The following is a 10,986-nucleotide window of genomic DNA, read 5'->3' on the forward strand; positions in this document are numbered from 1 at the left end:
TTTGAGTATAAAATTTATTAACGAAGTCAACTTACTTATCATGAAAGATATGATGAAAAAAATAGTAGATATACTTGTGTTGTATTCCCGCATAGATGAGGATTGTAACCAAACGATTTCTTAAATAGTCAAACGACGATTTCATGAAGCGTAAAAAAACCTTTAGCAAACGATTATTCGAGCTGTGAAATACATTAGTTGAACCGTGAACTCCAAATTCACAGTATTTCTAATATGTCGTTAGGTTATGTAATTGTTAAAAACTGTTAAATCAGTTGTATGGAAGAGCTGTTCTACATGCAGTCCAGTTAAGGTTGAAAACTCGATTGTGGAAAATGTATTTTGATCATCGGATTGTAATCGTTATAGTTATTTCGAGGAGCTCTCATGCCTAAACATTTACACAAATAGTTCTCTAACGATTTGACTTTACTTTATTCCAACGTTATTCAAACCGTTTAAGGGATCGTTCGTGAAAAGAGCACGTACACAAACGCAATTTGTCTAATGTATATCTATATGGGAGATTTTCGGATAAAAATGGCCGATCTTTTCTTATTTTATCATTTTATTAAATTTTAATATTGCCGCCCAATTTGATTCAGTGCATTTTTGTTGTGCTTCCTTCTGGTGAATATTTCAATAAGCATGTCCTGTAGAACGTCCCTGGGTTCCGGCACAAAGCAATCCATTGGACGGATTCGAACTTTGGGGATCCCAGTAGCGTAACCTGAAACATAAAAAATGCGATTATCGGATTTGTTTTAAAAGATTTTTATTTCCACTTACCTGAAACACACAATGTCATGGTCCTTTTAATTTCTTTCAGATTTCAGTACTCTAGCTCTCGCAGGTTTAGTAAAAATTCAATTTTCCGTGCCGCCCTAAAACAAAATCCTCCCGGCGCAGCAAAACAAAAATGAAACGTTTGCGTCAGTGGTGCCAGGTTGAATGTTTTATCAATATGTTTATAGATATGGAGATGCGAAATTTTTAGTTAAATATTTTAAATGATCAGGATGAATATGGGTAGAGAACTAAGAATGTTTTAGAAATATTAATGAGTATTGATTCAAATGAGGAATTCCGTTTAATTCAAATCAATGTTTTGGATCGAGATTGAAATACACCATGTAAAAGTAAATTCGATGTTTATATGAAATTGGTTTGCGTCTAAGTAGCTCGCACGTATATAAAACAATCATAGTTTACAAGAAAATCTTTTTAAAAAAACTATTGCTGATGGTAAAATCATCAACGAAAACCACAAACACCATCGGAACTCCAAGCTCTATTTCCAACTGGATTCCATTATTGTTTTCGAAACGCTACAGAGTCATATCACTTATCAGAATATAAAAATTATTTAAGAGATATTTTTATAAGTTCATACTGTTTTTTTGCAAAACTGTCTGGCATCTCTGACCGGCGTTTCGCTCATTTTTGACAGAAGTCATGGACGGTTTGGTTAACGGTTCGAGATCGGTTTTACGATTACAGAAATATTGAAGGAAATCGTTCGTACCATTGTATCGCCTTTCCAGATACCATCACTTTTTCACATGAAGGTTCATGTTTCGTTTTTATCATTTAAATCTGTCATCGAAGTAAAGTTTAATAGAACAGCTACGTTTACAGAGAGAATCACTTTTTCTGAAGCTGTTGAGGAATCGTATAGACCGTTTGAGATATAGTTTTTTAGTATGCGGGTTTAGAATAATTGTCAGATCGGGACACAAAGTTTTGGTGATAATGAGCTTAACAGTTTTCGCCAGAAGCTTTCCAAATTTAGTCTAAGGCCACTTAGGTCTTCTCGATAGCATTTATTCATGTTCGTAAGAACTTTTCTCACATGGAGGCGCGTTTCATGTGTCCTACAAGTTTCTGGGAAGTGAGGAATATTCCTACTATTATTATATTTGCTGATATGTTTAGTTATAATTTTGCATAACTAAAAAACTTATAAAGAAAGTAAATACAGAGTTATATGTTATTTCAGATTTAAAACAATGTTAAAATAACTCAATTCAGAACACCTTTTAAAAATATTTAAAAAAATATTTCTTCAGATTAATGGCTATTTTCTTTTTTCCGGGATTTCCCTTATTCTTTAAATTAAAGTTAATCATTTTAGTACATATGTATTGCAATTCGAAACCCATGTTGCAGTTCCCTTTTAAAGCGGTTTTTTCTGAATCATGTTGGATTTTTCATATGAAATGTTGTACGAACAAATCAAAGTTGACATCATTTTCACAAATTTCATAAATGTTTGTAAATTGAAGCCAAACACATTGGATTAGCTAGTAGCAAAATAGCATTGGGCTAGTAGCAAGCCTCCTTTCGGCATTTTAGCTATCAAGAGATCAATCATTATAGCTTAATCAAAATAGGCTTTATCCAATTAAGATAAAGATTGATAAATGCAAATACCTATCATGTTATTTCAAATCTATCTGTTGACATTTCGGTCCTACGAGTTCACTTCATCTATTTGTTATGTTTTACTTATCCAATCATTTATTTTTGACTTAGGTAATGCATTTTGAGAATTTATTTTATTCTTTTATCGAATACAGTTTGGTTTCCTTAACCTTATGTTGTGCAAAAGAAGGCTATCGTTACTCAATAAAAATTACAACTGCCTACAATAAATTCCTGTCCTGATCCCTTTAAAAAATACCGCAAGTCACACCTTATTTTTAATTTTGTAAGTATTTCGAGTTAATTGTTTTGTAATCTTTTCTGTACGTTTATAACCTTGAGGCATGAAAATCTCGGAATATAAACGTAAATATAACAATAAATAATACACACAACAAAATAAGACCATCATTTGCCAACAGAACAGTAAACAACACAACTAGCACTCACCTCTTTGAAAAATAGAAAATGGTCGTCGCTGGGTGTCGTATTATTTGCTGCTGCTGCTGCTGCCACTGTTGTTGTACTTGTTGTTGTTGCTGCTGCTTTTGCCAATGATTCCGGCTGTTCCGCCGGCGAAGATCCGACCAAGTGGGACCGTTTGGTGAGATACTTTTCGAAATCGAACCGAGCCGCAGATTCCAATTCCGGTTCCACCAACTTCACTACGATATTTAAGCACTTGCAGCTGATGGACATTTTCTTATTGCGCTCTCGGCCAGGGAAACTTCTTTCTTTTCCTGCAAGATTTTTCACCCCGATCGAACTTAATGGCCAACAACTTCCGCTTTCTTCGGTAGCCTGCTGTAATATTTCTCGATTTTTCGTTTCACAGATATCCTCCAACCATTGAACTGCTCTTTTAAGCAAACTTTCGATTGATTGACCTTGTTTAAATTTCACTTTAAGCACTTTCAAATTTGATTTTCTTCCTCGAGAGCAGCCAAAAAAATAATTAACTTTGCTGCTGAATTCGGAGATTTCACTTTTTTTTGCAAGCTTGAAAAGGAACCGAACAAATCAAAGGCAACTGAGTTTTCTAGAGACACTGCCTGTGGAAGAATCTCGGATGTTTTAAAAATGATAATGATATTCAAAACTACACTATATTATGGTAAACCCAGCACAACTTGCGACTCCAGCTTACTACGATCTAATCCTATCCGCTATCTCAAACACAACAAAATACGCGACTCGTTCGACGTCCTCCAATCGAAAGGTAAAACCTGGGTTGCCAGGTGCCCAGATTTGTCTGTAAAACCAAGACTTTTGACCCTTCGTCCAGATATTGGTCAGACACAGATTTTGCCCAGATTTTTCCTGAGAGTGCCCAGATTTTACAGACTTTCAAAATCGAGTGATGAAAGCTATATTCATGTATCGAATTTGATCCGTAAGCGCCATATTAGACTGAAATCTCACTTGTATTGATTGATATTTGACCAATCATTTATTAAACTTTTTTTTAATAAGATCGATATGGTACCACTGACCATACTGACTGGACAGTCGATTTCGTTTTTTGGATAATTTACGTACTCTGGAATCGATAGTACGCAATATCGATTCCAGAGTGCGCATCGATCGATTTGAAGAAATGCTATCCCAGTTAGAAAGTGCCACCCGACTTTCGCAAAAAAACAGGCAGTTCAGACGATAAAATCGTGCAAAACAGGTACATTTTTCCTACAGGGCATTTCTATCGGAAAAATTGTAGGTTCGCCACCTGCCGTCGGTATTGCGAACCTGCTAAATTTGACGAAAAAAAAAATAGCCAGAAAATGATCGAATTTTTGTTCTAAGTGTCCTGTCAGTATGATCAGTGATGGTACGTGGAGCGAAACAGTAACAGAAACAATTTGTTATACAGTTATTAACTCGAAAATAACCAGAACCCCTCCCCCCCCCCCCCCGCTCACACGCATTACTAAAAAAAAATCGGTATCAAATTTATGATCTTTCTTGTGCACAGACATACACAGACTTTTTTTTTAAATTGCCCAGATTTTTTATCCCCAACACCTGGCATCCCTGGGTAAAACTCGCATTCGCGTTCGGCCAGCTTCAGGGGTGCCAGGTGTCTTGATTTTTCAGGATTTGTACTGATTTTTGAGCGAGTCCTGATTTTTGAAGTACGCTTGAATTTGTTCTGATTTTTTTTAAATAGTCTTGATTTGCACTGATTCTCAAAAAAGTGAATAAATTATAACTAAATTTATTGTTAATTGATCTGACGAGCGACGACGACGACGAAACGAATCTGATATGATTAAAATGGTGTTTTTTTCGTTTAAACTGCAGGCCAGGCAATGTACTGCATTTATTAAAGCCTCTACAGATTCATTATTTCGCCTTCATTTATGCAATTTATCAGAGTGATTCTAATAATTAGTGGTGTCCTGAAAAATCCTGATTTTGTTCTTATTCATGGTGTCCTGATTTTGGTCAAAACCACCTGGCATCCGTGAATAAGTTGAAAGTGTGTGCGTGAAAGCAGCAACCTCTTTACCAACGGTGTTTCAAAATGAAAATATTTTGAGGATTTTATTCTAAATTTTGTAACAGCTTATTCGATTTGTTTTGCAAATAAATTCTAAGATGGAACGAACAAAAACTGCGTTGAAATAGGTAAAAGACATAAATAAAAAAAAAATTACCAAATTGGTAAAATTTAAAAAGAAAAAAAAAGTTATAGAAATTCAAAAAAAATCTCGGTTTTTTCAGTTTGATCTCATTTATATTTTTTCCATTTTTGTCATTTTAGTTATTTCAATCATTTCATCAAATGTGTATTATAATGCGTAATCTTATTATTTTAATAAAATTTGCATTTGAATCAATCTTCGCAAAGTTTTGGCTTGTGAAAAAGTTTAATTGCATCTTGAGCCGATAATTTTTAAAATTTTTATAAATTTTGCTTTTTCTTAAATTTTGGTCATTTTTGCAAAAAAAAGGTCTTATTTATGAACAAATTATATATGGAAAATCTATATTTTCAGCCACCGTCTTTTTGACATTTTCTTTGTTTTTGTTCTCGCATCTTTCTATTCAAGGCTTTTCGCACACGCTCTTTTTTTTAAACTCAAAATTAAGTATGACCGAGGTTCAAAACATAGTTCGATTCTATGAACTTAAAGTTAAGTACCCTTTTTTCCTCCTTGCGATGGATCAAAACGGAGTTTGAACTGCGAACTCAAAATTGATCCCTTTTTTTTCCTTCGGCGAAGGATCAAAGCTGAGTTCGACCTTATGAACTAAAAATTGAACTCTCTTTGTTGGACTGAAAACACTTAGCGAGTTCAGTCCGAACCGGAACAGCAACCAACGAACACGTCGCAAAATTATGTCGTTCCGGAACAATTACCGGAAGACTATGAAGGAACTTCATAATGGAATGCATGTTCACCGTGTCAGCGTAAAATTCTGTCCGTCATTGTCATCATATGGTGAGCGGCTTGGAATGTCCGGAAACTTCCGGATGTTGTTTACTTCCCGTGGGAAGTAACATTCGGAAGTTTTCTTTGACCGGGAATGTCAAAACTTTCCCCCGCTCTGTAATTGCAATGCAATGTACCGGAACAGCAACATCCGGGTACAACAAATTTTAATCATCCTTTAATTCCCTGAAAATCAGCTACCCTCGAAAAAAAGGATAAATCCGAGTTCGGCTGCCGAACTTAGTATTGAGTATGCCTATCAGAACTTAGTTTTGCTATTGCCCAGTCAAACTCAAAGTTGAGGGAAGCCACCGAAGTGCTGTTTTGAGCCAAAACTACTTAATTTTGAGTTTAAAAAAAAGAGCGTGCAGGACTCACACTAAAGCCTGTTCAACAGCCAATTGAAATCGGTTTCAATCGATTTCGATTGGTAAATTGTTGTTCACTCAGCCAATGTTGTGATCGAAACTAATCCAATTGACGTTCAATGAAGCCAATCGAAGTCGATCGAAACCAATCGAAATCGATCAAGCTCGAGAGCAGGATTCGTTTCTATCGGTTTCAATTACACTAACACACATGTAGTTGCTTGCTGTCAAAAACAGCTGGTTTGGTTTGTTGTGACTAATTTTTGATTGTTTCTTTGGGAGCGGTGTTCTTTGTGGGGTGCTGGAGTCGTTGCTGTGCCAGTTAGCTAAGTCGGTGGTGCAGTGCTAGCCATGCTGAGGTGGTACTGTGCTGAGTCGGTGGTGCTGTGCTAGCCATGCTGAGGTGGTACTGTGCTGAGTCGGTGGTGCTGTGCTGAATCGGTGGTGCTGTGCTGAGTCGGTGGTGCTGTACTGAGTCGGTGGTGCTGTGCTAGCCATGCTGATTCGTTGGTGCTGTGGCAGTCATGCTGAGGCTGTGGTGCTAATGACTTGGGGCAGGTCCGTCGGGCTGGTGTCATGTTTATTAAGAATCGATAAATCATTAAAAAAAAGGTTTTTTTTTTCATTTAATAAAAACATCAGTACAGTAACAGACGATTGCTGTTATAATTTTCATTATTAAATAAAGCCCGAAATCTCCAAGTACACAGTTGTATAAGAAAATGACAGCAAAAGCAGCGCGTTAGTATTAGTGTCTGTCTGTTCATTCAGCAGCCTGATAGAAATCAATCGAAGTCAATTGGAAAAACAGCTGATCAACTGTCAATCCGTTTCAATTGATTTCGATTGAGTTTTGTTGAACACACCTCTAATGTAATGCCTGTTTGGAGGCTGAAGGAAAATTATTTACTTTTACTTCAGGAAATTTGATAAAACTCAATACCTGACAAAGAATGATTCTTCGATTAATAACGTACAATATGAACTTTTCTTAAATTAGGAATTCGTTACATGACAATGGAAAAACAAATTTTAACGATAAAGCGATTGCAGCCTCAATCGGGTTATAAAAGTAAAAACTCAAATTTTAATATTAAAACTTGAATAGTTCGATTAATTTCAAACGATTTCTTTTTTCAAATAATTTTATTGTAATAATTAAAATATGATTAAATTATAACTATGTTAAATTGCGTAATGCAGCATCATTGTTTAAATGAAGAAAAAGGCAAACTTTTCAAGCCTTCAACGAATCCAAATACTCCTGATAGCGTTTCTCCTGTTGCTGTTGCAGTTTTTGCAGCTTTTTCAGCTGACCCTTGCTAACTTCCTTTCCCTCGGCGTCCAACGTTGGCAGGCCCTTATCATCGAAGGCCGAATATTTATCGGTTTCCGAGCGGAACATATCCAGGGGGTTAATTTTACGTTGCGCATCTTTGGCGGCCTGAGCTGCGGCTGCTTCGGCCTTTTTGCGTTCCTTTTCGGCTGCTTTGCGCGCTTCCTCCGCCCGTTTGGCTTCTTTTTCTTTCAGTAGGACTTCTCGGTCGACCAGTTTCAGGGCCGATGGATGGCCTTCGCGATCCTCTAGGCGGACTCCGAGGTTGGGAAGTATGTCGTCCCGAATTTGATCGCACAGTTGTAGAATTTCGGTGGCTTTGAGAGCGCGAGCTTGTTCCCGGACCGAGGTACGGAAGTCTGATAAGACCGATAGGTAGGGCATAACGGTTTGCTCGAGCTAAAATAGGAAATGTTTTGATGAGAATAAGACTGATTGTTATTTTAAGGGTGACAAAAACTTACATCCCCAGAATCGGAACCGCCACCAACTGGGAAACCGATACCTCCACGAGGTCCTTGAATGGCACCGAAAACGTGCAACATGTCGGTTATGTAGCTGGCAATTCTTCGTAAAAGTAAGGCATTTAGCTTTGCTTTGTGATCTCGAATGTAAACGTTACTGTGCGACACCAAATCCCTCAGAGCATCCAGCGCCGTTCGAGTGTCAATGTTGTCGCATAGGGCTTCGTGGACCGCTTCTTTTGCCGTAGCCAACTTCTGTTGAAGGTCTCCTTCTACAGAGGTCCATTCATTGAACTGATCTCGCGGTTGTCCTGAAACGACGTGCCTCGTCAAATCCTTTACATTCAGGAAGAATTCATTCAAAAATCGCTCATATTGAACTGCCATTTCCATTGTATTATCGGAATAATCCAAAGTGTCCTTCCAGGAGTGCAACAAAAACGCCAATCTCAACTGAGTTGCAGTGTGCTTCTGCAACGCCTGTTGGATTGTTACGAAGTTCTTCAACGATTTAGACATCTTGCAACCTGCTATGGTTAAATGACCGGTATGCAAGAAATATTTTACCCACTCCGAACTATTATCGTGGGCCTCACTCTGAGCCAGCTCATTGTCGTGATGGGGGAACTTCAGATCCACGCCACCCGTGTGAATGTCCAAATAATCTCCGCAAATGTCGGAAGCCATAGCCGAGCATTCAATGTGCCAACCTGGTCGACCACGACCCCAAGGACTGTCCCACCAGGGTTCACCGGCTTTGCTACTCTTCCACAGCGCGAAATCATTCGGCGATCGTTTTTCCGACAGCCGGTCTTCAGCTATGCTTAGGTCACCTTCACCCTCCTGTAGCGACTTGGCATCCCCGTAGGCTTCCGGAACCAGTTTGGCGTAGTAATGCTTCTCCCTCCGGTCAAATCCAGCCACGTCGAAGTAAACCTGTCCAGGATAAAATGCTATCAATGAAAATAGATTTATTCAGATGAAAAAACTGTTAGCTTACCGAACCATTGGCTTCGTAGGCCAACCCATTTTCTATGATCCGTTGAATGTAGGTCACAATCTGAGGTACGTATTCGCTCACCCGAGTCAGTACATCCGGCGCCAGAACGTTCAACGCCTTCATGTCCTTGTGGAATTCGTCCTCCCAGAAGCGAGGCAAGGTTTCGAAGATGGAATTCTCACTGACATTCCCTCCTTCTCTCCGGTCCAGCCAATCGGAAAGCGGATCCCTAGAGTCATCCAAGAATTGTTGCTGCGCCAGGTCTAGCTTTTCCTTATCGTTACTTTTGACTGCCAGAGTCAAATTGTCCACCGACGCAGTCAGCTTCTCCAGCATCCGTTCCATCATGGCTTTCTTGTCCGGATCGTTCGCTTTGGCTAAATTTCCGCGGAATGCATCCATCACCTCCCGGTTATCTTCCAGCAATCGTTCCAGAGACGAGACATTCCCCACATATCGATCGTACAGATAGTTTTGCCGAGCCCGCTTAATAATTTTATCGTCGATGTCTGTTATGTTCATCACATACAGAACATTGTACCCGAAATAATCGGTCAGCACCCTCCGAAGGATATCGAAACTGATGTAAGATCTTGCGTGACCCATATGGGAAGCATCATAGACCGTAGGACCACAACTGTACCACTTCACGTTACGCCCATCTTTCGGAACGAATAGTTCTTTCTGCCGGGTGAGACTGTTGTACAACTTCAACTTTGGATCGTTCCGAGCCGATACCGGAGTTTGCCACGTCGGTTGAACACGTTTCGCCATTCTGAAGATTGAAAACACAAAGGCCTGATATCAGTTCAAAACACAACGTTAACTTATCACTTTATAGCATCAACTTACCTTGAAAATAGAGGATCAAAATTAGATACTTTTAAACCGAAATCTAGCCAAACTAAGCGCGGAAATTTCGTTCCAATCGATATGCGCTTAGGATTAGTCACTAAAACCTGGAGCGACAGTCAACAAAAATCGCATCCGCATGCATGCAAGTTTGACAAATGCTCGGGATATGCGTCAATTGATGTTTGTCGCCCCAGAAGTCAGAGATCGAGAACGTCGGTGTCGATAAAAAAAGCATTGTTCAGAACAAAATTTGTTATTGGTTGACTTGATACTGTGGGCTATTAGAAATTTTTGTTTCAAAAATTTGAGATATTACCCAAGAGCCCGAATACAAAAATACTGTTACCAAACAGTCACTATAATAGTTATAAAACTATTCGGGACAGCGTAAAATAACTTTTAGAAAACGATATCTGACATCGTAAAAAACATTCCACTAATTGTGAATTCCAAAACGACGGTCTGTGGAATATGGCGTTAAGTTATGTTACTGTTTAAAACTGTTAAAACAATTGTATGGAGAAACTGTTCTGCAAACAGTTGAGATAAAGTTCAAAAACCGCTCAGGGAAAACATATTCTTGCCATCAAACTGTTTATGTTAGAGTCATTCTTAAAGTTCACTTGTAACTGAACATTTACAGTAATAATTATAAAACGATCTGATATGACGTTCTTCCAACATTATCCGTACCGTATTCTGAATCGTAAACGGGAATGGAGCACGCACACATACAAAAAATTCTCATTTTTGTGAAAAATAAAAAGTGGCGATTTTTAGATTTTATAAATCTTTATTTTATCAACTTTAATTATGTACACCATACTATCGACCTGATATTTGAAAAATATAATTACCCATCAACTTTCAACCAACACCGGGGTTGAAACAGTGGTGGAATGGAAAAAGATCCTCCTGCAGCGGCGGGTGCGCAATTTAGAACCATGTCTTTGCCGTCTTTATACCCTCTCGACTCGGACTGATATCTTCTTATCGCTCCTTCACCAGGACGAGGTCTAATTTCCGACACACGTTGGATCAGCTGCTGGATCCCGAAGTCAGGATTGCTCCTTCCAGAGTGAAATTGCTCCTCCAGCTCCTC

The 10,986-nt window shown here is 38.5% G+C and overlaps 2 protein-coding genes across 3 annotated transcripts in view; both read right to left on the reverse strand.

The window, feature by feature from the left end:
- Positions 1 to 3,628, reverse strand: part of LOC129746088 (uncharacterized) — a 48,700-nt gene extending 45,072 nt beyond the window's left edge. The window contains exon 1 of the mRNA XM_055739549.1: positions 2,875 to 3,628. Coding sequence (XP_055595524.1) covers positions 2,875 to 3,123 — 249 coding nt within the window. The 5' untranslated portion in view covers positions 3,124 to 3,628. The remainder of the gene's footprint in view (positions 1 to 2,874) is intronic.
- Positions 3,629 to 7,399: 3,771 nt separating this feature from the next.
- LOC129745475 (cysteine--tRNA ligase, cytoplasmic) lies at positions 7,400 to 10,022 on the reverse strand. Of its 2 annotated transcripts, none has more exons than XM_055738580.1 (4): positions 9,882 to 10,022; positions 9,030 to 9,804; positions 8,030 to 8,965; positions 7,400 to 7,964 (listed from the first exon to the last, which is right to left on the reverse strand). In XM_055738580.1, the coding sequence occupies exons 2-4, from the start codon at positions 9,801 to 9,803 to the stop codon at positions 7,467 to 7,469; spliced, it is 2,208 nt and encodes a 735-aa protein (XP_055594555.1). In that variant the 5' UTR covers position 9,804; positions 9,882 to 10,022; the 3' UTR covers positions 7,400 to 7,466. The 2 variants fall into 2 exon arrangements, with proteins under 2 accessions (XP_055594555.1, XP_055594556.1); XM_055738581.1 differs by having other exon boundaries at positions 9,030 to 9,827; positions 9,882 to 10,011.
- Positions 10,023 to 10,986: the final 964 nt, after the last annotated feature.

The sequence above is a fragment of the Uranotaenia lowii genome, chromosome 2, assembly GCF_029784155.1.
Source record: "Uranotaenia lowii strain MFRU-FL chromosome 2, ASM2978415v1, whole genome shotgun sequence".
Taxonomy (NCBI): Eukaryota; Metazoa; Arthropoda; class Insecta; order Diptera; family Culicidae; genus Uranotaenia; species Uranotaenia lowii.